This window comes from Pecten maximus, chromosome 3 (assembly GCF_902652985.1).
Source record: "Pecten maximus chromosome 3, xPecMax1.1, whole genome shotgun sequence".
NCBI lineage: Eukaryota > Metazoa > Mollusca > Bivalvia > Pectinida > Pectinidae > Pecten > Pecten maximus.
In genome coordinates this window covers 35647085-35671150 of record NC_047017.1, presented here as the reverse complement: position 1 = coordinate 35671150, position 24066 = coordinate 35647085, and the positions used below count along the sequence as shown (strand labels likewise).

At 38.0% G+C, this 24066-nt stretch overlaps 1 protein-coding gene across 1 annotated transcript in view; it reads right to left on the bottom strand.

Annotated features, from left to right (window-relative positions):
• Window positions 1-24066, bottom strand: part of LOC117322734 (usherin-like) — an 82544-nt gene that overhangs the window by 26539 nt on the left and 31939 nt on the right. Inside the window, exons 24-40 of the mRNA XM_033877673.1 lie at window positions 23921-24007; window positions 23122-23247; window positions 17548-17666; window positions 15559-16165; window positions 14755-14976; window positions 14475-14555; window positions 13836-14018; window positions 11459-11572; window positions 10839-11008; window positions 10401-10530; window positions 9933-10120; window positions 9594-9741; window positions 8894-9208; window positions 3911-4090; window positions 1669-1819; window positions 1287-1426; window positions 886-1022 (exon numbers count right to left, since the gene is read on the bottom strand). Coding sequence (XP_033733564.1) covers window positions 886-1022; window positions 1287-1426; window positions 1669-1819; window positions 3911-4090; window positions 8894-9208; window positions 9594-9741; window positions 9933-10120; window positions 10401-10530; window positions 10839-11008; window positions 11459-11572; window positions 13836-14018; window positions 14475-14555; window positions 14755-14976; window positions 15559-16165; window positions 17548-17666; window positions 23122-23247; window positions 23921-24007 — 3098 coding nt within the window. The remainder of the gene's footprint in view (window positions 1-885; window positions 1023-1286; window positions 1427-1668; window positions 1820-3910; window positions 4091-8893; window positions 9209-9593; window positions 9742-9932; window positions 10121-10400; window positions 10531-10838; window positions 11009-11458; window positions 11573-13835; window positions 14019-14474; window positions 14556-14754; window positions 14977-15558; window positions 16166-17547; window positions 17667-23121; window positions 23248-23920; window positions 24008-24066) is intronic.

Genomic DNA, 24066 nt, shown 5'->3' with positions numbered 1-24066 from the left:
GTCTGTTCCATCAAGAAAGATCTTCATATACTGTTTTGATCTAAATTTATAAAGAGATATCTGCATGAACACACTGTTTTGGTACACCTGTACTTACTGAGAGTCTGAACACACTGTTTTGGTACACCTGTACTTACTGAGAGCCTGAACACACTGTTACTGAGAGTCTGAACACACCGTTTGGTATACTTGTACTTACTGAGAGTCTGAACACACTGTTTTGGTACACCTGTACTTACTGAGAGTCTGAACACACTGTTTTGGTACACCTGTACTTACTGAGAGTCTGAACACACTGTTTTGGTACGCCTGTACTTACTGAGAGTCTGAACACACTGTTTTGGTACGCCTGTACTTACTGAGAGTCTGAACACACTGTTTTGGTATGCCTGTAGTTACTGAGAGTCTGAACACACTGTTACTGGGAGTCTGAACACACTGTTTTGGTACGCCTGTACTTACTGAGAGTCTGAACACACTGTTTTGGTACGCCTGTACTTACTGAGAGTCTGAACACACTGTTTTGGTATGCCTGTAGTTACTGAGAGTCTGAACACACTGTTACTGGGAGTCTGAACACACTGTTTTGGTACGCCTGTACTTACTGAGAGTCTGAACACACTGTTTTGGTACCCCTGTACTTACTGAGAGTCTGATCACACTGTTTTGGTACACCTGTACTTACTGGGAGTCTGAACACACTGTTTTGGTACACCTGTACTTACTGAGAGTCTGAACACAATGTTTTGGTACATCTGTACTTACTGAGAGTCTGAACACACTGTTTTGGTACACCTGTACTTACTGAGAGTCTGAACACACTGTTTTGGTACACCTGTACTTACTGAGAGTCTGAACACACTGTTTTGGTACACCTGTACTTACTGAGAGTCTGAACACACTGTTTTGGTAAATCTTGTATTCTTTGATGATGCCATTAGCCTCCAGAGGATGTTGCCATGTCATATCAATATATCGAGCCCCTACAGCTGCGATTAATGGTGGGTCAAAGTCGCCAGGTTCTATTGAAGAGAATGAGTCATTAATGAGTTGTTAATTATAACAAAACGCCTATCAATAAAGTCAGAAAAAATAAGGTTATGACAAAATCTTACTATATCGTTACAGGTAATATCAAAACAAAAATTACAAATTTAAATTAAAAACAGGACTCCTGAACCTGTGGTTCTTAAAAAGAAGTTGTTTGAAGTTTAAAACAAATTTACCCTGTCCTGGGGTCTTCATTTAACCTTTAATATTGTATGAACCATATTGTATTTACTTACTGTCCTGTTGTGTACGATAAGAGAGCCAATTTGACAAGGTGTAGCCATAACTATTGAAGGCCTTCATGCGAAACTCGTACACTGTATACGGCACCAGGTCCTTCGTGGTGTAGATGAAGGATGTGGTAGGACCAAATACACTGAAACATCATAAATAATTCTGTCTCAGTTTCATCATCATGCTTATTATTTAAAGAGTTGGGGAATTACAAATTCTGATTAAAATAACACTTCAAGGAACAATTATAACTGTAATAACTTCATTTGCTATTTGGGAAAAAGGTGGAAAATATGTAGAAGGCAGGAGTGACTGTCCACTGTTATAATGTCATTAATAGATGTCAACATCCAGGAGAAGGACGTAAGTATATGAAGTACATACTCCTCCACCATAGTGTCATTGTTCAGATCTCGGAACTGTAGGACAAACTGAGGCGATTCCTGGGCATTCTCGCGTCCGACAGGCTCCCACATAGCTGTAATGGAGGATGCGGACTCCGATACCAAGCGGGGCGGCTTTACACCATCAGGGGCTGTAACATGAATCATGCAGAAATTACACTCAGGTGCAATCTTTAGGTCTGTATAATACTTACAGCCCTAGGGTACAAGGTCTATGTAATATTAAAGTACAGCCCCTAAGGTAGGATTATGTAATACTTACTGCCCCTAGGGTAGGACTATGTAATACTTACAGCCCTGGGGTAGGTCTATGTAATACTTACAGCCCTGGGGTAGGTCTATGTAATATTTACAGCCCTAGGGTAGGTCTATGTAATATTTACAGCCCTAGGGTAGGTCTATGTAATACTTACAGCCCTGGGGTAGGTCTATGTAATATTTACAGCCCTAGGGTAGGTCTATGTAATACTTACAACCCTTGGGTAGGACAATGTAATATTTACAGCCCTGGAGTAGGTCTATGTAATACTTACTGCCCCAAGGGTAGGACTATGTAAAACTTACAGCCCCTAAGGTAGGTCTGTATAATACCTATAGCCCCTAGGGTAGGTCTGTATAATACTTACAGTCCTGGAGTAGGTCTATGTAATACTTACTGCCCCTAGGGTAGGACTATGTAAAACTTACAGCCCCTAAGGTAGGTCTGTATAATACCTATAGCCCCTAGGGTAGGTCTGTATAATACTTATAGCCCTGGGGTAGGTCTACTTTATACTTACAGCCCTGGGGTAGGTCTATGTAATACTTACAGCCCTGGGGTAGGTCTACATTATACTTACAGCCCTGTGGTAGGTCTATGTAACACTTACAGCCCTGGGGTAGGTCTGTATAATATCTATAGCCCCTAAGGTAGGTCTGTATAATATCTATAGCCCCTAGGGTAGGTCTGTATAATACTTAAAGCCCTGGGGTAGGTCTACATTATACATACAGCCCTGTGGTAGGTCTATGTAAAACTTACAGCCCTGGGGTAGGTCTATGTAATACTTACAGCCCTAGGGTAGGTCTATCTAATACTTACAGCCCCTAGGGTAGATCCATGTAATACTTACAGCCCTGGGGTAGGTCTATGTAATATTTACAGCCCTGGGGTAGGTCTATGTAATATTTACAGCCCTGGGGTAGGTCTACGTTATACTTACAGCCCTTGGGTAGGTCTAAGTTATACTTACAGCCCTGGGGTAGGTCGGTGTAATACTTACAGCCCTGGGGTAGGTCTGTATACTACTTACAGCCCTGGGGTAGGTCTATGTAATATTTACAGCCCTGTGGTAGGTCTATGTAATATTTACAGCCCTGGGGTAGGTCTACGTTATACTTACAGCCCTTGGGTAGGTCTACGTTATACTTACAGCCCTGGGGTAGGTCGGTGTAATACTTACAGCCCTGGGGTAGGTCTGTATAATACTTACAGCCCTGGGGTAGGTCTGTATAATACTTACAGCCCTGGGGTAGGTCGGTGTAATACTTACAGTCCTGGGGTAGGTCGGTGTAATACTTATAGCCCTGGGGTAGGTCTATGTAATATTTACACCCCTGGGGTAGGTCTACGTTATACCTACAGCCCTGGGGTAGGTCTGTATAATACTAACAGCCCTGGGGTAGGTCTACATTATACTTACAGCCCTGGGGTAGGTCTATGTAATATTTACACGCCTGGGGTAGGTCTGTATAATACTTACAGCCCTGGGGTAGGTCTGTATAATACTTACAGCCCTTGGGTAGGTCGGTGTAATATTTACAGCCCTGGGGTAGGTCTGTATAATACTTACAGCCCTGGGGTAGGTCTGTATAATACTTACAGCCCTGGGGTAGGTCTGTATAATACTTACAGCCCTGGGGTAGGTCGGTGTAATACTTACAGCCCTGGGGTAGGTCGGTGTAATACTTACTGCCCTAGTGTAGGTCTATATAATACTTACAGCCCTGGGGTAGGTCTACGTTTTACTTACAGCCCTGGGGTAGGTCGGTGTAATACTTACTGCCCTAGGGTAGGTCTACATTATACTTACAGCCCTGGGGTAGGTCTACGTTTTACTTACAGCCCTGGGGTAGGTCGGTGTAATACTTACAGCCCTGGGGTAGGTCGGTGTAATACTTACTGCCCTAGGGTAGGTCTACATTATACTTACAGCCCTGGGGTAGGTCTTTGTAATACTTACAGCCCTGGGGTAGGTCTGCTCTGCGGATGTTGGAGAGGATGTAGCCCCCAGTGTTGGAAGCATTGACCTGAATATCATATGATGACATGGGAATGAGACCGGTGATGGAGATCCACTGGGAGTGATTGGTGCCATAAAACAGACTCTTGGCATCCTGTATCACTGTGTAGTCCCATGTCTCTGTAATAAAAATGGTTCTCACTGTAATCTTGTACCTCGTGTCATTTCTGACTACAAAAAATGTATGACTTGTCACTTATTGTTAAAGTGTGGTGTTGGCTATATCATTTTCTTTTAATTTCCAAAAGTGCAAATTAATATAATTCTGCTACTTACAAATGATAGGGAAAGTAAGGACACTTATTATATGAACAGGACTTGTCAGGATAGTTGACACAAATAGTTGACAAATCGAAGGACAAGATGTTGTTCATGTAATATCAATTTTAACATGCAGAAGATACAAAGACTAAAAGGATGAGAGGGAAAAAAATTAATAAGGCATCATAAATGATAAAAATCCCCTCGCGTGTACCCACTGAATTATCTTCAATCAATAAGCCCTGATGTCACATCATTTATTGTTACACTTGACCATTATATGAATTATGATCAATATCCTTTTAAAAATGGAGTCGCTAAAGTGGTGACAAAGATATTCTATAAAGTAACAGTGACCTTGTCCTTGACCTTGGCAGTCTGAAACATTAATTTGTTTGAGGTATTCTCATATTTGACCAATGTAGGAAGTTAAATTGGAATCCGGTTTAAAATGAAGACACTGCAGTGCTGACAAAAGATGAACATACAAACTGAAAACTATATCCTCTATGATGTACAATAAAATGTATGTAAGTTAGGAGATGGCTTAACGAAGTTGTAAGAACTTGTGACTACAGGTGCAGCATGGTATTTTGAATCATGGTGAAATGACCCCGGGGTCAAAATACCATTATGGTAAAATGACCCCCCTCATGGTAAAGTGACCCCCCCCCCTCCCCTCTCTTCCCCCTCATTACATGACTCACATTGAATTCACTGATCACGATTCAATTCAATGTTTTTTAAATGTATAGATTAATGAATTGAGGTTTATTGAAAAAATATTAAGTGAAAAAAAATAAATCCACAAAAATATATTATCACTATAATCATGGTAAAAATGATTCCCCTCTCCCAACCTCTCCACATAACTTACATAAAAAATCACCTACCCCGAGACTAATTTTTTTGACTTTATTTATGTATATTTTAATGAATGGAAGTAAACAAATAAAATATTGTTAACTTTGTAGGTGTGTGTGGGACGAGGGGGGGGGGGGGGGGGGGGGCACTTTACCATGGCCATGGTAAAGTGACACCCCCCCCCCCCCCCTTCCAGGCATAAATGACTCATCAAAATCAGTTATCCAGACCAATTTTGTTGTTGTTAAAATTTATAGAATTATTGATGTATACTGATAAAGGTTTTGTGAAAATAAGTTACCAAAATTACTGATAACAAGAGGCCCAAAGGGCCTTAACAGTCACCTGAGATTTGAAATATTTCAGTTAATTTAATTGACCCTTTTTGGCCCTACCCATCAGTCCTTGGGGTCAGTCAGGGCCAATATGTGCATATCATTAAGCTGTCATCCAATGCTGATAATTTTAAGAAAGTTAGAATGAATTCCAATAGAAATAAAACAAATGATTGTCAAAAATATGAATTCCCTATATAAACTATAGCAAAGTTTATAATTAAATTTATTTTTACCTCAGAGCTAGACTATTTAGCTTGCATAAAGTGGCTTACCGCAAGCTTGCAGAAACTAGCTCGCCGCAAGCTTGCAGAAACTAGCTCGCCGCAAGCTTGCAGAAACTAGCTCGCCGCAAGCTTGCCGCGAGGTTTCAAATACTAGCTTGCTGCAAGGTTCCAATTCCTAGCTTGCAGATTAAGCTTGCGGCAAGCTTGCAATAATAGTGAATCGCAAGCTTGCCATTTCTGTTTGGGTACCCTCTCCCCAGGGGCAAACGTGAGACCCCAGGGTCATGAAATTTACATTTAAGTAAAACACCATAAGACCCTTCCATCTATGGAGAGTTTTTGATTCTACCAAATATGAGAGTAGAGAAGAAGATTTATGAAATTTCAATTGATTTGACCCTTTTTAGCCCCGCCCATCAGCACCTGGGGGTCAGTCAGGGCCAACATATGCATACCATCAAAATGTTATCCAATGCTGATAATGTTGACCAGGTTAGAATGAGTTCCAATACAAATCCTATAAATAATAGTCAAAAATGTGATTTCCCTATATAAACTATACTAAAGTTTACCCCCTCCCCAGGGGCAAACGTGAGACCCAAGGGTTATTAAATTCACAGTTTTAGTAAAGCACCATAAGACCCTTCCATCTATGGAGAGTTTTTTATTCTACCAAATATGAGAGTAGAGAAGAAGATTTTTGAAATTTCAGTCAATTTGACCCTTTTTAGCCCCGCCCATCAGCCCCTGGGGGTCAGTCAGGGCCAACATATGCATACCATCAAACTGTTATCCCATGCTGATAATGTTGACCAGGTTAGAATGAGTTCCAATACAAATCCTACAAATAATAGTCAAAAATGTGATTTCCCTATATAAACTATAGTTAAGTTTACCCCCTCCCCAGGGGCAAACGTGAGACCCCAAGGGTCATGAAATTCACAATTTAAGTAAAACACCATGAAACCCTTCCTTCTATGAAAAGTATTTGATTCTATCTTATATAGGTATTGAGAAGAAGATTTTTGAAATTTCAGTCAATTTGACCCTTTTTAGCCCCGCCACTCAGCCCCTGGGGTTCAGTCAGGGCCAACATGTGCATTCCATCAAACTATTATCCCATGCTGATAATGTTGACCAGGTTAGAATGAGTTCCAATACAAATCCAACAAATAATAGTCAAAAATGTGATTTCCCTATATAAACTATAGTAAAGTTTACCCCCTCCCCAGGGGCAAACATGAGACCCCAGGGTCATGAAATTCACAATTTTGGTATGGCACCATAAGATCCTTCCATCTATGGAGAGTTTTTGATTCTACCAAATATGAGAGTAGAGAAGAAGATTTTTGGAAATTTCAGTCAATTTGACCCTTTTTAGCCCCGCCCCTCAGCTCCTGGGATTCAGTCAGGGCCAATATATTCATACCATCAAACTGTTATCCCATGCTGATAATGTTATCCAGGTTAAAATGAATTCCAAAACAAATCCAACAAATAATAGTCAAAAATGTGATTTCCCTATATAAACTATACTAAAGTTTACCCCCTCCCCAGGGGCAAATGTGAGACCCCAGGGTCATGAAATTCACAATTTTGGTAAAGCACCATAAGACCCTTCCATCTATGGAGAGTTTTTGATTCTACCAAATATGAGAGTAGAGAAGAAGATTTTTGAAATTTCAGTCAATTTGACCCTTTTTAGCCCCGCCCATCAGCACCTGGGGGTCAGTCAGGGCCAACATATGCATACCATCAAAATGTTATCCAATGCTGATAATGTTGACCAGGTTAGAATGAGTTCCAATACAAATCCTACAAATAATAGTCAAAAATGTGATTTCCCTATATAAACTATACTAAAGTTTACCCCCTCCCCAGGGGCAAACGTGAGACCCAAGGGTTATTAAATTCACAGTTTTAGTAAAGCACCATAAGACCCTTCCATCTATGGAGAGTTTTTTTATTCTACCAAATATGAGAGTAGAGAAGAAGATTTTTGAAATTTCAGTCAATTTGACCCTTTTTAGCCCCGCCCCTCAGCCCCTTGGGGTTCAGTCAGGGCCAATATATTCATACCATCAAACTGTTATCCCATGCTGATAATGTTATCCAGGTTAAAATGAATTCCAAAACAAATCCAACAAATAATAGTCAAAAATGTGATTTCCCTATATAAACTATACTAAAGTTTACCCCCTCCCCAGGGGCATGAAATTCACAATTTTGGTAAAGCACCACAAGACCCTTTCATCTATGAAGAATGTTTGACTCCACCATATCTGAGAGTAGAGAAGAAGATTTTTGAAGTTTTAGTCAATCTGACCCATTTTGGCCCCACCCCTTCGTCTGACAATCATGTTTTAGTGACTCTAGTATGGGGGGGGGGGGGGGTCATTTTACCATTACCGGGATCAATTGTCATTTTTCAAGGCAATGAAATATCAAAATTTACTCCAAGAGACAAGGGAATCTTAACTCCTGGGGTAAGATTCTTAAGCTGGAAACACTTGAAAAGCATTGTTTGTCAACTTGAAAATCTTCCTTCTCGGGTCTAGATATCCGGGTCTCAGCAATAAGGGGTATAATATTCTATTAGTCTACATGCTTATCTGAAATCATTTTCTTACACAGTTCACTGGTTTATTTCCAGTTTTAAACATGAGAGATTTCTCTGTCAACCCCTAGGGTATGTCAGATTGCACGCGCTAATATTCTGAACCGGAAATACTTTTTGAGTGACGTCACTAATAGTTCCCCTGTTGTTATTTAATGTTAAATATGCGTAAGAGACATAGTTTTATGAAATGACAAGATGTCCTGCTGTTCACATCAGAATAGTATCACTGATACCTTATTTCAGTGTCTGTTTGAATAAATATTGTGAATTGATTTTAGACCTATGTTTTCTTGTGTAATGATATTTTGGGGTTGTGATGGGTACTTCTTCCAATGAGGATACTCATGAGCCGACAATATGCATGTGTTTACAAACATGCCTTGACCACCGATTTGATATGTAATTATTTGAAGTGTCGGGAGAAAAATAATCATTCCCTACCTAGTGAGTGCGACAAAGAAATCTCAACCCTCGGGGAAATCCATGAATGTCCAATCCTCGGCAAGTCTCGGGTTGGATGTTCATGAATTCCCCTTCGGGTTGAGATTTCTTTGTCACACCCACAAGGCGGGGAAAGATTCTATTAATCCCCAGCTTAACAGTCAATACCAGTTACCTGGAGCAGCATAGAAAGACCCGTCAAAGATGACACTGTAATAGACAATTCCGTTTTCCTCACTTGGAGGATTCCAGTTAACCCTGACTGTACGTGGACCATTCACCTCCATCGACATCACAATGAAGCCCTGTGGGGCGGCCTCCAGTGTACGGCCATCCACCATGAGGCTGGAGCCACAGCCCTGGATGGTACAGGCCCTAACCCTGAATGTGTGGAGACTATAAGGCAGAAGGTTTGTCACCTGGTAAGTCATTGTCATCCCTTGGTAGACCAGCACTTCATTATGGTATAACTCATACCGTATTATGTGACCTAGAAAACAACCAATCACCATTGCCTAAATTGAATCATAATGAACTACTTGTTAAATTTTATTATCAAGTATATTTTTTATTGCCACCTTATCTAAATTGATAATACATTTATATAACATGCATCAAGGCATCTAAAAGAAACATTTCCTGTTTTTTTTTCTCAAGGATAAAATAATTTATTAATAAGCAATCTACATGTATTACATGTAATAGGAAATATAATTACATCCAAACAAACTACAATCCAATTCTAATCATTTCCAGCTTCATGGATCTTTAGAAGAAGTTTTAAAAAACAAAATTGAATTTTGCATTTCTTTATGCGGCATTGCTTCAGTATTTACACAATTAATGAATATGTCAATGTATCATTACTGCCCTACCATTTGGAAGTGAGGGAACATCCCATGTGACAACTATTTCCTTTGGGGAGGGGGAGGTTATGACTGGGTCAGGGACCCCCTCAGGGGCACTTTCCTCGGTCAGGACTTCGCTCGCCTGACTCAGGGTACATCCTCCCATAGTACATGCCTGAAAATATAACATATATACATATTTAGGGCCTCATCAGCTAAAACATTTGTACACATATTATCATATTATACATAGGAGAAGGGCCACACTTTCAGATTTTCTTAAAAATAGATCTTACCTGCAAAATAGTCAGTTGCTACAGGAAAACAATAAAATGTGTTTACAACAACAATTAAGTGTTTACTCACAGAGAGGGTGATGAAGTATGTGGTACCAGCAGTCAAATCTGGGACGATGTAGTTGGTGAAGAAGTCGGAGGTGTTGTAGACGACCTCGCCAATAAAGCTGACCTCTGTGGAGAGGTACAACAAGTAACGCTGTAAGACACCATTCATCTGCTCCGGCTTCTCCCAACGCACATCCACACGAGTTGTACCTGCATCAGTTGTTCTTCTGTTAGTTTAAGGTTTGTGTGATTCAATGAGGAGATATCTCTTTATATAGGCAGTGATAGCAAGATATAGAAGATAGAAGGAGTAAACTGATACTGAGGAGGGCTATAACTTACCTAAAGCCACCAGGACAGGGGCCTTTACAAACTGAGGAGGGAGCTGTGCTGTACTGAGGAGGACAATAACTTACCTAAAGCCACCAGGACAGGGACCTTTACAAACTGAGGGGGGAGCTGTGCTGTACTGAGGAGGACAGTAACTTACCTAAAGCCACCAGGACAGGGGTCTTTACAAACTGAGGGGGGAGCTGTGCTGTACTGAGGGGCGTGGCCAGTCCATCTGTACATCCTACTTGTGTACAGGCTCGAACATAGAATCGGTAGGAGGTGTACACCTGGCAGAGGGAAGGGTTAAATTGTTAGAGACAATACTATAATAATTCATTATCATAATATCTGAATTTGTATCGGACATTTCTTCTCTCAAAATATTAATATTATGAAGGAAAGTATCTAAAATAAAGATAGAAAATTCAAACTTACTGTTGACTATAAACACTTCTATCTACATCTTTGTGAGTTTCATTTAAAATCTTACTTAGGCCTACTTGAAATAAATATATTCTTAATGTATACTAAAGACTATCTCTTGTAAGCTATACTTTTGTAGTCAATTTAAACTTGGCCGTTATTTTGTTCTTACCTGTAGATTTGTGATGTTGAACATTCGTTGACCACCACTGTAGATCTGGCGTCCGTCTTGGTACAAGAAGTAGCCCGTGATGACGCCATTGGGACGTCCCGGAATGTCCCAGTAGATGGTGAGGAAGGTTGTTGCAGCAACAGCAGTGGGTATTGGAACCTCCTCTGGAGCTGTAACATTTACACAATCATTACTTCACTTACAGATTTACTGTATGAACATCACAAACAAAATGTATATTTAGCTATAAAGTTGCGATGCTATAAAGTTTCAATTTTTCTACTTGTTCTATTGTCGACAATAGGATATATACAAAATAATGTAAATATGATTGCAAAAATATAGATCAACTGAGAAAACAAAAGTCTTAATTTCCTGCAAAATATCTTTTATTATGCTTCAAACTTTTGTTGAAACTGGAAAATACAGGAATCTTTACATGAGTATTCTGATAATGCTAAAACAGTTTTGCAGCAACACCTTCCAGAAAAAAACACTTCTCAAGTTATGTTGTAACAATATTCAACTGACTCACATATCCTGATAGAGCTAGTGGTGTTTACAATAACCTGATCAATTATAGTTTCAATCTTTCCCCATACAGTGGCTACTGGACGTACCTTCCTCTTTGGTGGTAACATTGACACCGGTGGTACTCTCACTACAGCCACCTCCAGTACAGGCAGCCACCCTCACCGAGTAGTTAGTGCTAGGGATAGCTGTCGTTATCTCACCTACAACAGTTCATAGTCATACTATATCAACTCTGCATCTAATTTCTGAATAAATGAAACAAGGCATCGCAAACGATACAAATCCCCTCGCATGCTAACACATGAACTCTGACGCAAAATGGGGGGTGGGGTGGGGGGTGGGGGGGGTTATTGCAGGACATTGAAATAACATCAGTTGTCATTTGCACTGAACTGCAATAGACATGGATGGGCTTATTATCAGGCATGGGCTCATTGCCAGATACATATGGTATATATTGTTATGCATTCAACAGCATCTGGTTACGCATTACACTAGCAACTTCATTTCCTGATAGTTATTATAATTATGTGTGTATCTAAATGCATATATAAGCATTTCCCCATATATGAAGTTTGGTCAGAACCCGTTTAAAAATGAAGTTGCAAGAGCGGTGACGTGTTCGAGGTATTGCCATGCTGGACCAATATATGAAGTTTGGTCAGGATCAATTCAAAAATGAAGTCGCAACAACGCTGACAAAGATTTTCTATAAATAGTAACGGTGACCTTGACCTTAACCATGGTGCCCTGAAACACGAACTTGTTTGAGGTATTGCCATGCCTGACCCATATATGAAGTTTTGTCAGGATTCGTTAAAAAATTAAGTCGCATTACAGCGCTGACAAAGATTTTCTATAAATAGTAACGGTGACATTGGCCTTGACCTTGGCACCCTAAAACACAAACTCGTTCGAAGTATTCCCATGCTGGACCCATATATGAAGTTTAGTCAGGATCCGTTCAGAAATGAAGTCGCAAGAGTGCTGACAAATTTTCTATAAATAGTAACGGTGACTTGTGACCTTGACACCCTGAAACACGAACTCGTTCGAGGTAATACCATGCTGGACCCATGTATGAAGTTTGGTCAGAATACGTTCAAAAATGAAGTTGCAAGAGCGCTGACAAAAAGTGAATATACGTACGTACGTACATACTTACGTACGAACGGAACGCTATATCCCCTCCCCGGCTTTCGTCGCGAGGGGATAATAAAATATCTTAAGTTGCAATATAACAAATTGACGAGGCTTCAAACTGTAAAATCCAGGTCCTCATCAGTTACATACCGTACAACCTATGAATGGTAAACTGTCTGTACTAGGGGTACAAGGTCGTCAATTACATACCATACATCCTGTCAATGGTAAACTGCCTGTACTAGGGGTACAAGGTCGTTAGTTACATACCGTACATCCTGTCAATGGTAAACTGTCTGTACTGGGGGTACAAGGTCGTCAATTACATATCATACATCCTGTCAATGGTAAACTGTCTGTACTGGGGTACAAGGTCGTCAGTTACTTACCGTACATCCTGTCAATGGTAAACTGTCTGTACTGGGGGTACAAGGTCGTTAGTTACATACCGTACATCCTGTCAATGGTAAACTGTCTGTACTGGGGGTACAAGGTCGTCAGTTACATACCGTACATCCTGTCAATGGTAGACTGTCTGTACTGGGGGTACAAGGTCATCAGTTACATACCGTACATCCTGTCAATGGTAAACTGTCTGTACTGGGGGTACAAGGTCGTCAGTTACATACCGTACATCCTGTCAATGGTAAACTGTCTGTACTAGGGGTACAAGGTCGTTAGTTACATACCGTACATCCTGTCAATGGTAAACTGTCTGTACTGGGGGTACAAGGTCGTTAGTTACATACCATACATCTTGTCAATGGTAAACTGTCTGTACTGGGGGTACAAGGTCGTTAGTTACATACCGTACATCCTGTCAATGGTAAACTGTCTGTACTAGGGTACAAGGTCATCAGTTACATACCATACATCCTGTCAATGTTAAACTGTCTGTACTGGGGGTACAAGGTCGTCAGTTACATACCATACATCTTGTCAATGGTAAACTGTCTGTACTGGGGTACAAGGTCGTCAGTTACATACCGTACATCCTGTCAATGGTAAACTGTCTGTACTGGGGTACAAGGTCGTCAGTTACATACCGTACATCCTGTCAATGGTAAACTGTCTGTACTGGGGTACAAGGTCGTCAGTTACATACCGTACATCCTGTCAATGTCATCAGTTACATACCGTACATCCTGTCAATGGTAAACTGTCTGTACTGGGGTACAAGGTCGTCAGTTACATACCGTACATCCTGTCAATGTCATCAGTAACATACCGTACATCCTGTCAATGGTAAACTGTCTGTACTGGGCGTACAAGGTCGTCAGTTACATACTGTACATCCTGTCAATGTCATCAGTAACATACCGTACATCCTGTCAATGGTAAACTCTTCCTCTACTGGGGGTACTGTAGGGTTGGTTCTGTCATATGCCAGCAGGATATACTTGGTGAGGAGACCAGCGGTAATGAGAGGGCTCCGCCAGCGAGCAGTAATTACGTATCCAGACAGTACTGTTACATCATAAGGGGGCTTAACTCCGATTGGGGCTGCAACAGACATCAAAATCATTACTTCAGTTAACCATAGGATGAAATATTAGTATCTATTTTTATATACTAGAGTTTTACATCTATTGCAAATACTGTACTGTACACATGTTCAGTGGAAAATTACACATATTGTTACAACTGGTATCGAGTTTCTTTTTGTATTCAATCAACAAAAATCTTTAAATGCTAAAAAAGAAGCATTCAGAGCAGAATAAGAATATCTACTCACTCTAAAATTGCATTCATGGAAATCCAACTAGAAATTAAGGCACAACACAACCAAATTTTCCACTAATGGAAATAATGACCTTGACTTAGGGTATATACCCAGGTCTCTGGATTATACAACATTTGGTTTAGACAGGTTACACTATGACATTAATAATTATTTGATGTATATCATGGTTGTATTTTACGAAGTTAAGATATCCATTAGACTTTTGATTTACTGACCTCCTTCTTTGGTCTGGCCGTAACCCCAGGAACTTGACACCCAGCCTGCATCATTACTGGCCACCACTCTGTACAGGTAGTCTGAAATAAAATTCAATTTCCGTCAAAAAAAACAAATAAAACATTTCCTCTACTAAAGATCAAATTAAATAATCCACTAAAGAAAAAAAAAGAAAAAAAAAAGATTATGGCTTGTATTATAGCCTTGAAGACTTTGGAAATCCATGAATACTTTATGTTCAATAAATAGGCTTTTTTTGACAATGTGACATTGGCATACCTGAGTAAGGGTGAAGGTCAGCATCAAGGTGAGTGGTCTCGGTGCCATTATAGATAAACTCAACGACGTCTTCACGACAAGTGATGGCAGGGAGATGGTAGGGCGTACAGCCATCTAGGTTGACATTTTCCACAATTTTCACCAGAGTGATGGCGTTCATGTAAACGAGGTAGTATGGACTAAACTCTCCAATCCTTAAGTCAGCCAGACACCCACCGAACTCTGGAAGCGTCACAAATATAATATTTCATCAATATGTAACCCTTGTTAATACTATAGCCGTAACATACCACTTGGCTAGAGAGATCTTCTCTGTAATGTTCCATCGGTTGAGCACAAAACTACTGGTAATATTCCAGAGGTCTTGGGTTTGATCCCTGGCGGAGGTATTGAAATAAATCAAATGGATCATGCTCTCTGTTACATAGGCACCCAAGTAGGGACTCGGGAACTATACTTAGTATTACTAGTGAAGGCCTGTAACCCTTGGAAACTCTAGGACAAGTTTTTCCATGATGGGGGAGTATGTAACCCTGGTAAATATGAGCTGTAACATGCTGCTCGGCTAGAGAGAACTTCTCTTCAGCTTGATCAGTTTAGCATAATACTAGTAATCCAGAGATCTCGGTTCGATCTCAAGCAGAGCCGAGGTATTGAAATAAATTTAATTTATCATGCTTTCTGCTCAGTAACATATATACACAGTTAGCGCGCATTGAGTCATGTAGTAACAAGAGCTGAACATCTTGATTCTAAGTAATCCAAATACAGTAATATCAGAATGACCTAGTAATACCAGCTTACCCTCTAATGGCGCCGAAAGCTTGTGTCGTATAATAAAATTGTACGCTTCAGAATCGACAGGTACTCCACCGACATGCAGGTCAGATATGGGTTGGACTTTGAGCTTGAAGCTGGGATCCCCTTGAGTTGCCGTTCCTCCACCATTTGACACAGTAATTGTGGCTTCCTGGTGGTTCTTGTATGCCAAAGTGTCATACCATTTTCCATCGCAGAAACTGGTACCAGTTGGTCTCAGAGTCACACTGCCTGTTGCTACATTATTGGAGAATTCAAAGTACAGAGAACCGTCAATGAGTGCAACAAACGCATACACCCCAGGCCCTCCGTGAGCAAAGAACAGAAGCCCTGTGTGCATATCTGTTCGGAAGGCGAATCGGAGCTCCTGCCGGTCACCTAGTGTCCAGTAATCGTTGGGTAGAGTCAGGAATCCCTGACCCTGAAAGTGGTACCCTCGGTCAAGGTTGACTGGACAGCCCTGCCAGTTAAAGTAGGCAAGGTCGTTTGTCTCAGCAGTGTTCCAGTCCAGTGGTTTCCATACCTCGACAGGATACACTTGGTGTAAGATCTGGATGTCTCGGATACATCCCTGGAATCCCTGGCGGATTATCTGATAACAAAGAGCAGCTAACTCAACATCAACAGGCATGGTCAACTTAAATCAATACTGTTCATAACATGCCACATCAAAATGTTTTTTATATCAATTCTTTTTGAAAATTGAATATTATTTCATCCATATCACAAAAATTACACAAAGAAACAAGAGGCCCAAAATGCCTTAACGGTCACCTGAGATTTGAAATATTTCGGTCAACTAAATTGACCCTTTTTGGCCCCACCCATCAGTCCTAATGGGGTCAGTCTATGAAGAGTATTTATGATTCTAACATATAGTAGATAAGAAGATTTTTGAAATTTCAGTCAATTTTACCCTTTTTGGCCCCGCCCACCAGCCCCTGGGGGTCAACCAGGGCCAACATGTACATAACATCAAACTGTAATCCCATGCTGATAATTTGAACCAAGTTAGAATGAATTCCAATACAAATCCAACAAATAATAGTCAAAAATGTGATTTCCCCATATAAACTATAGTAAAGTTTACCCCCTACCCAGGGGCAAACCTCAGACCCCAGGGTCATGAAATTCACAATTTTGGTAAAGCACCTGAAGAGCCTTCCATCTATGAAGAGTATTTGATTCTAACATATCTGAGAGTAGAGAAGAAGATTTTTGAAATTTCAGTCAATTTGACCCTTTTTGGCCCTGCCCACCAGCCCCTGGGGGTCAACTAGGGCCAACATGTACATACCATCAAAGTGTCATCCCATGCTGATAATTTGATACAAGTTAGAATGAATTCCAATACAAATCCAACAAATAATAGTCAAAAATGTGATTTCCCTATATAAACTATGGTAAAGTTTACCCCCTCCCCAGGGGCAAACGTGAGACCCCAGGGTCATGCAATTCACAATTTTGGTAAAACACCACAAGACCCTTTCATCTATAAGGAATGTTTGACTCCACCATATCTGAGAGTAGAGAAGAAGATTTTTGAAGTTTTAGTCAATTTGACCCTTTTTGCCCCCACCCCTCAGGCCCCTGGGGGATGGGGACCATATAATTCACAATTTTGGTTGACCTTCAGCCATAGAAACTTTCTGCCAAATTTCATTGAATTTTGTTAAGTGGTTTTGGAGAAGAAGTCGAAAATGTAAAAAGTTTAACGACGCACGCACGACATACAACGGACGACGACGGACAAAAGGCGATTAGAATAGGTCACTTGAGACTTCGTCTCAGGTGACCTAAAAATCTTACTATTATCACGTACATTAAGCTTTATACATTGTATAATATTTTTCCAATGCATGTACCATTAGCTTCTTCAAAGTGTATATTCTATACAGTGGAATGTACCATACAATGTGGATAAATAACTACAAAATAGATAAGTATTGGTATTTTTTCCATCAACCTCAGTACCTGCACACGAGTGTCATCATCTTGTCTTCGTATCACATAGTCATTTGGGAGACCGCCCACGTACAGACCGGAGCTCGGGCCTATGATGGTTCCACTAGCACACAGGTTCTCTCTCCGCCCTGAGTAACAATTGATAAAATGACTAGAAACATGTCACCACTAGGTTCCATATAGCTCTACATACTGGGAAAACTGAATGTGTTCAATCATTACACCATTCACTTTGTTAACTGTCTGTTACATAATGTCTTATGTCGGTAAATTATCACTTTGATATCTGTCTGTGATATAATGTCGGTAAACTATCACTTTGATATCTGTCTGTGATATAATGTTGGTAAACTATCACTTTGATATCTGTCTGTGATATAATGTTGGTAAACTATCACTTTGATATATGTCTGTGATATAATGTTGGTAAACTATCACTTTGATATATGTCTGTGATATAATGTCGGTAAACTATCACTTTGATATCTGTCTGTAACATAATGTTGGTAAACTATCACATTGATATATGTCTGTGATATAATGTCTGATGTCGGTAAACTATCACATTGATATCTGTCTGTGATATAATGTCAGTAAACTATCACATTGATATCTGTCTGTGATATAATGTCGGTAAACTATCACATTGATATATGTCTGTGATATAATGTCTGATGTCGGTAAACTATCACTTTGATATCTGTCTGTGATATAATGTTGGTAAACTATCACATTGATATCTGTCTGTGATATAATGTCGGTAAACTATCACTTTGATATCTGTCTGTGATATAATGTTGGTAAACTATCACATTGATATCTGTCTGTGATATAATGTTGGTAAACTATCACTTTGATATCTGTCTGTGATGTAATGTCGGTAAACTATCACTTTGATATCTGTCTGTGATATAATGTCGGTAAACTATCACTTTGATATCTGTCTGTGATATAATGTCTGATGTCGGTAAACTATCACATTGATATCTGTCTGTGATATAATGTTGGTAAACTATCACATTGATATCTGTCTGTGATATAATGTCGGTAAACTATCACTTTGATATCTGTCTGTGATATAATGTTGGTAAACTATCACTTTGATATCTGTCTGTGATATAATGTTGGTAAACTATCACTTTGATATCTGTCTGTGATGTAATGTCGGTAAACTATCACTTTGATATCTGTCTGTGATATAATGTCGGTAAACTATCACATTGATATCTGTCTGTGATATAATGTTGGTAAACTATCACATTGATATCTGTCTGTGATATAATGTCGGTAAACTATCACTTTGATATCTGTCTGTGATATAATGTTGGTAAACTATCACTTTGATATCTGTCTGTGATATAATGTCGGTAAACTATCACTTTGATATCTGTCTGTGATATAATGTCTGATGTCGGTAAACTATCACATTGATATCTGTCTGTGATATAATGTTGGTAAACTATCACTTTGATATCTGTCTGTGATTTAATGTTGGTAAACTATCACTTTGATATCTGTCTGTGATATAATGTATAATGTCAGTAAACTATCACTTTGATATATGTCTGTGATATAATGTCGGTAAACTATCACTTTGATATCTGTCTGTGATATAATGTCGGTAAACTATCACATTGATATCTGTCTGTGATATAATGTCGGTAAACTATCACTTTGATATCTGTCTGTGATATAATGTCTGATGTCGGTAAACTATCACATTGATATCTGTCTGTGATATAATGTTGGTAAACTATCACTTTGATATCTGTCTGTGATATAATGTCGGTAAACTATCACTTTGATATCTGTCTGTGATATAATGTTGGTAAACTATCACTTTGATATCTGTCTGTGATATAATGTCGGTAAACTATCACTTTGATATCTGTCTGTAACATAATGTTGGTAAACTATCACATTGATATATGTCTGTGATATAATGTCTGATGTCGGTAAACTATCACATTGATATCTGTCTGTGATATAATGTCAGTAAACTATCACATTGATATCTGTCTGTGATATAATGTCGGTAAACTATCACATTGATATATGTCTGTGATATAATGTCTGATGTCGGTAAACTATCACTTTGATATCTGTCTGTGATATAATGTTGGTAAACTATCACATTGATATCTGTCTGTGATATAATGTCGGTAAACTATCACTTTGATATCTGTCTGTGATATAATGTCGGTAAACTATCACTTTGATATCTGTCTGTGATATAATGTCGGTAAACTATCACTTTGATATCTGTCTGTGATATAATGTCGGTAAACTATCACTTTGATATCTGTCTGTGATATAATGTCGGTAAATTATCACTTTGATATCTGTCTGTGATATAATGTTGGTAAACTATCACATTGATATCTGTCTGTGATATAATGTTGGTAAACTATCACTTTGATATCTGTCTGTGATATAATGTCGGTAAACTATCACTTTGATATCTGTCTGTGATATAATGTCGGTAAATTATCACTTTGATATCTGTCTGTGATATAATGTTGGTAAACTATTACATTGATATCTGTCTGTGATATAATGTCGGTAAACTATCACTTTGATATCTGTCTGTAACATAATGTTGGTAAACTATCACATTGATATCTGTCTGTGATATAAGGTTGGTAAACTATCACATTGATATCTGTCTGTGATATAATGTCGGTAAACTATCACTTTGATATCTGTCTGTGATATAATGTCGGTAAATTATCACTTTGATATCTGTCTGTGATATAATGTTGGTAAACTATCACATTGATATCTGTCTGTGATATAATGTTGGTAAACTATCACATTGATATCTGTCTGTGATATAATGTCGGTAAACTATCACTTTGATATCTGTCTGTGATATAATGTTGGTAAACTATCACTTTGATATCTGTCTGTGATATAATGTTGGTAAACTATTACATTGATATCTGTCTGTGATATAATGTCGGTAAACTATCACATTGATATCTGTCTGTGATTTAATGTTGGTAAACTATCACATTGATATCTGTCTGTGATATAATGTTGGTAAACTACTACATTGATATCTGTCTGTGATATAATGTCGGTAAACTATCACATTGATATCTGTCTGTGATATAATGTCTGTAAACTATCACTTTGATATCTGTCTGTGATATAATGTCGGTAAACTATCACATTGATATCTGTCTGTGATATAATGTCTGTAAACTATCACTTTGATATCTGTCTGTGATATAATGTCGGTACACTATCACATTGATATCTGTCTGTGATATAATGTTGGTAAACTATTATATTGATATCTGTCTGTGATATAATGTTGGTAAACTATTACATTGATATCTGTCTGTGATTTAATGTTGGTAAACTATCACTTTGATATCTGTCTGTGATATAATGTCGGTAAACTATCACTTTGATATCTGTCTGTGATATAATGTCGGTAAACTATTACATTGATATCTGTCTGTGATTTAATGTTGGTAAACTATTACATTGATATCTGTCTGTGATATAATGTCGGTAAATTATCACGTTGATATCTGTCTGTGATATAATGTCGGTAAACTATCACTTTGATATCTGTCTGTGATATAATGTCGGTAAATTATCACTTTGATATCTGTCTGTGATATAATGTCGGTAAACTATCACATTGATATCTGTCTGTGATATAATGTTGGTAAATTATCACATTGATATCTGTCTGTGATATAATGTTGGTAAATTATCACATTGATATCTGTCTATGATATAATGTCAGTAAACTATTACATTGATATCTGTCTGTGATATAATGTCGGTAAATTATCACTTTGATATCTGTCTGTGATATAATGTCAGTAAACTATTACATTGATATCTGTCTGTGATATAATGTCAGTAAACTATTACATTGATATCTGTCTGTGATATAATGTCAGTAAACTATCACTTTGATATCTGTCTGTGATATAATGTCGGTAAACTATCACATTGATATCTGTCTGTGATATAATGTCGGTAAACTATCACTTTGATATCTGTCTGTGATATAATGTCGGTAAACTATCACATTGATATCTGTCTGTGGTATAATGTCGGTAAACTATCACTTTGATATCTGTCTGTGGTATAATGTCGGTAAACTATCACTTTGATATCTGTCTGTGGTATAATGTCGGTAAACTATCACTTTGATATCTGTCTGTGATATAATGTCGGTAAACTATCACTTTGATATCTGTCTGTGATATAATGTCGGTAAACTATCACTTTGATATCTGTCTGTGATATAATGTCGGTAAACTATCACTTTGATATCTGTCTGTGATATAATGTCGGTAAACTATCACTTTGATATCTGTCTGTGATATAATGTCGGTAAACTATCACTTTGATATCTGTCTGTGATATAATGTCGGTAAACTATCACTTTGATATCTGTCTGTGATATAATGTCTGTAAACTATCACTTTGATATCTGTCTGTGATATAATGTCGGTAAACTATCACTTTGATATATGTCTGTGATATAATGTTGTAGCAAGATAAGTAATAATGCTTATACATAAATAGTACCTCAATGTAGGATTGTGAGATACATTTCTTAAGTATTAAAAAAATACACAATTATGATAACTTATGTTGATCAATGATTTATTGCCAGACATGCAATGTGTAAGGATTTTTTGATATAGCTTGTAATTGGAAAAAATGAATTAATGAAAAGAATAAAATTTAAAATAAATGACATATTTTGCAGAATAAAATTATTCCTTTTTTTCTCTCTGAAATCCAGTTTAATACCAGCATCTTAAGTTATGCATATACCTACACTGTATATGAAAAGTTACACATTTTTATATCACATGATCAAGCTCTGAGAAGAGGTTTATATTTAATCAAAATCAATATAATTTTAACAGCTCATTTCTATGTTTCACATGTTCAAGCTCTGAGAAGAGGTTTATATTCAATCAAAATCAATGTAATTGATAGCTCATTTCTATGTTTCATCTTCCCTTTATGTGATTTCCTAAAGCATGTTTCACTAAGATTGTTTTGCATAATGAGAATCTGTTAGTTTATAATCTTTAATGTGTTCTTAGACAAGAGAAAACAGATTGTGATGCAATAGCTATGAAGATAATATTGCTGTTTAAGTATTGTTTGAAATTATAATAATTATTATAATAAATTCTGAAAACTAGACCAAAATCTTAAACTCTTTCTCCACTATAAAAAAGATGACATATACATTAACCCGAACAACGTTTTCTTTAGAGATGTACCAAAATCTGTCATGCATAATGTTTACATGCAATTACTGTCCTCCACCAATCCAAATATAGATAATCAATTATGTGGTATCTATACGGTATACAAATGTTATAAAGTATCTACTCACAACTAGTGGATGGAGAGTGACCATTATCATGACTGTTAGTGTTTAGGTGGTCAGTGGACGGAGAGTGACCATTATCTTGACTGTTAGTGTTTAGGTGGTCAGTGGATTGATAGTGACCATAATCTTGATTGTTAGTGTTAGTCAGTGGACAGTGAATGATACAACAGAGAAATAAAAAAGTGATCACTGCAAACCTGACCAGTACACGTCTATGGATATATTGGCCATCCTGTCTATACGCTTGGCTACTATGTGGCGCCATGTGAAGTCGTTGTAGGGCAGTCCTTCGTCATTTGTGGGCGTTACAAACGACGCACACCCTGGTGTGATGGACGAATTATAAAATAAGTCATTAATCATGTATAGCCTTATTTGGTTAACCACACTTTGTTGTCTGCTAGTTTTAGGACCTGTGGATTAAAGACTCTACCTTGAGTGACCACATCTGAAGTACCAACCATTTCCATAGTACAAAACCTTGTCTTTGGTGTAAAAATGTAAGGCAAGAAATTACAAGTATAATCATAATGTGTTATGATTAACCTATCTAATATATAAATAAATCAGAATTTCAGTTTAGATTTACATCCAATTCATTAACATTGAGGGTATCAATTAATTTCTGCAGCAAATCAAAAAATCCTACGAAAATTGAATAAGTATATGGTTCTAACTTCTTTAACTACTACATTTTTTTTTTGTAACACCAAAGTCTAAACAAGCTTTCTGCTTATTTTCTTAAATTGAGATATTTTTGTCATGATTACTAACAGACAGGTAATTAAGAATGTAAGAATGTTACATTAACAGGTTAGTGTTTTTTTCCTCGATCAATTTTATCCAAATAGAAATTTATTCTAAATATTGCAGCTGTATTGTACTAAGAACTGGCTTGGTTATTCAAAAAGTGATTTAAACCTTAAAATATAGGCCTAATGCACTCAATGCATCTTTTTCCCCCAAAGGAAAATATATCTGACAGGTGGGCCATACATGCAACAGCTAGGTAATTTGAGTAGTTTTGGACATACACTAGCTTATCAAGCCTGGGATCTAGCACCCAAAATTCCTCAAGAGCATCTGGAATAGGAAACAAATCGAAAAGAAATTCAAAGTCTCATTTGTATGTCCTACAACTA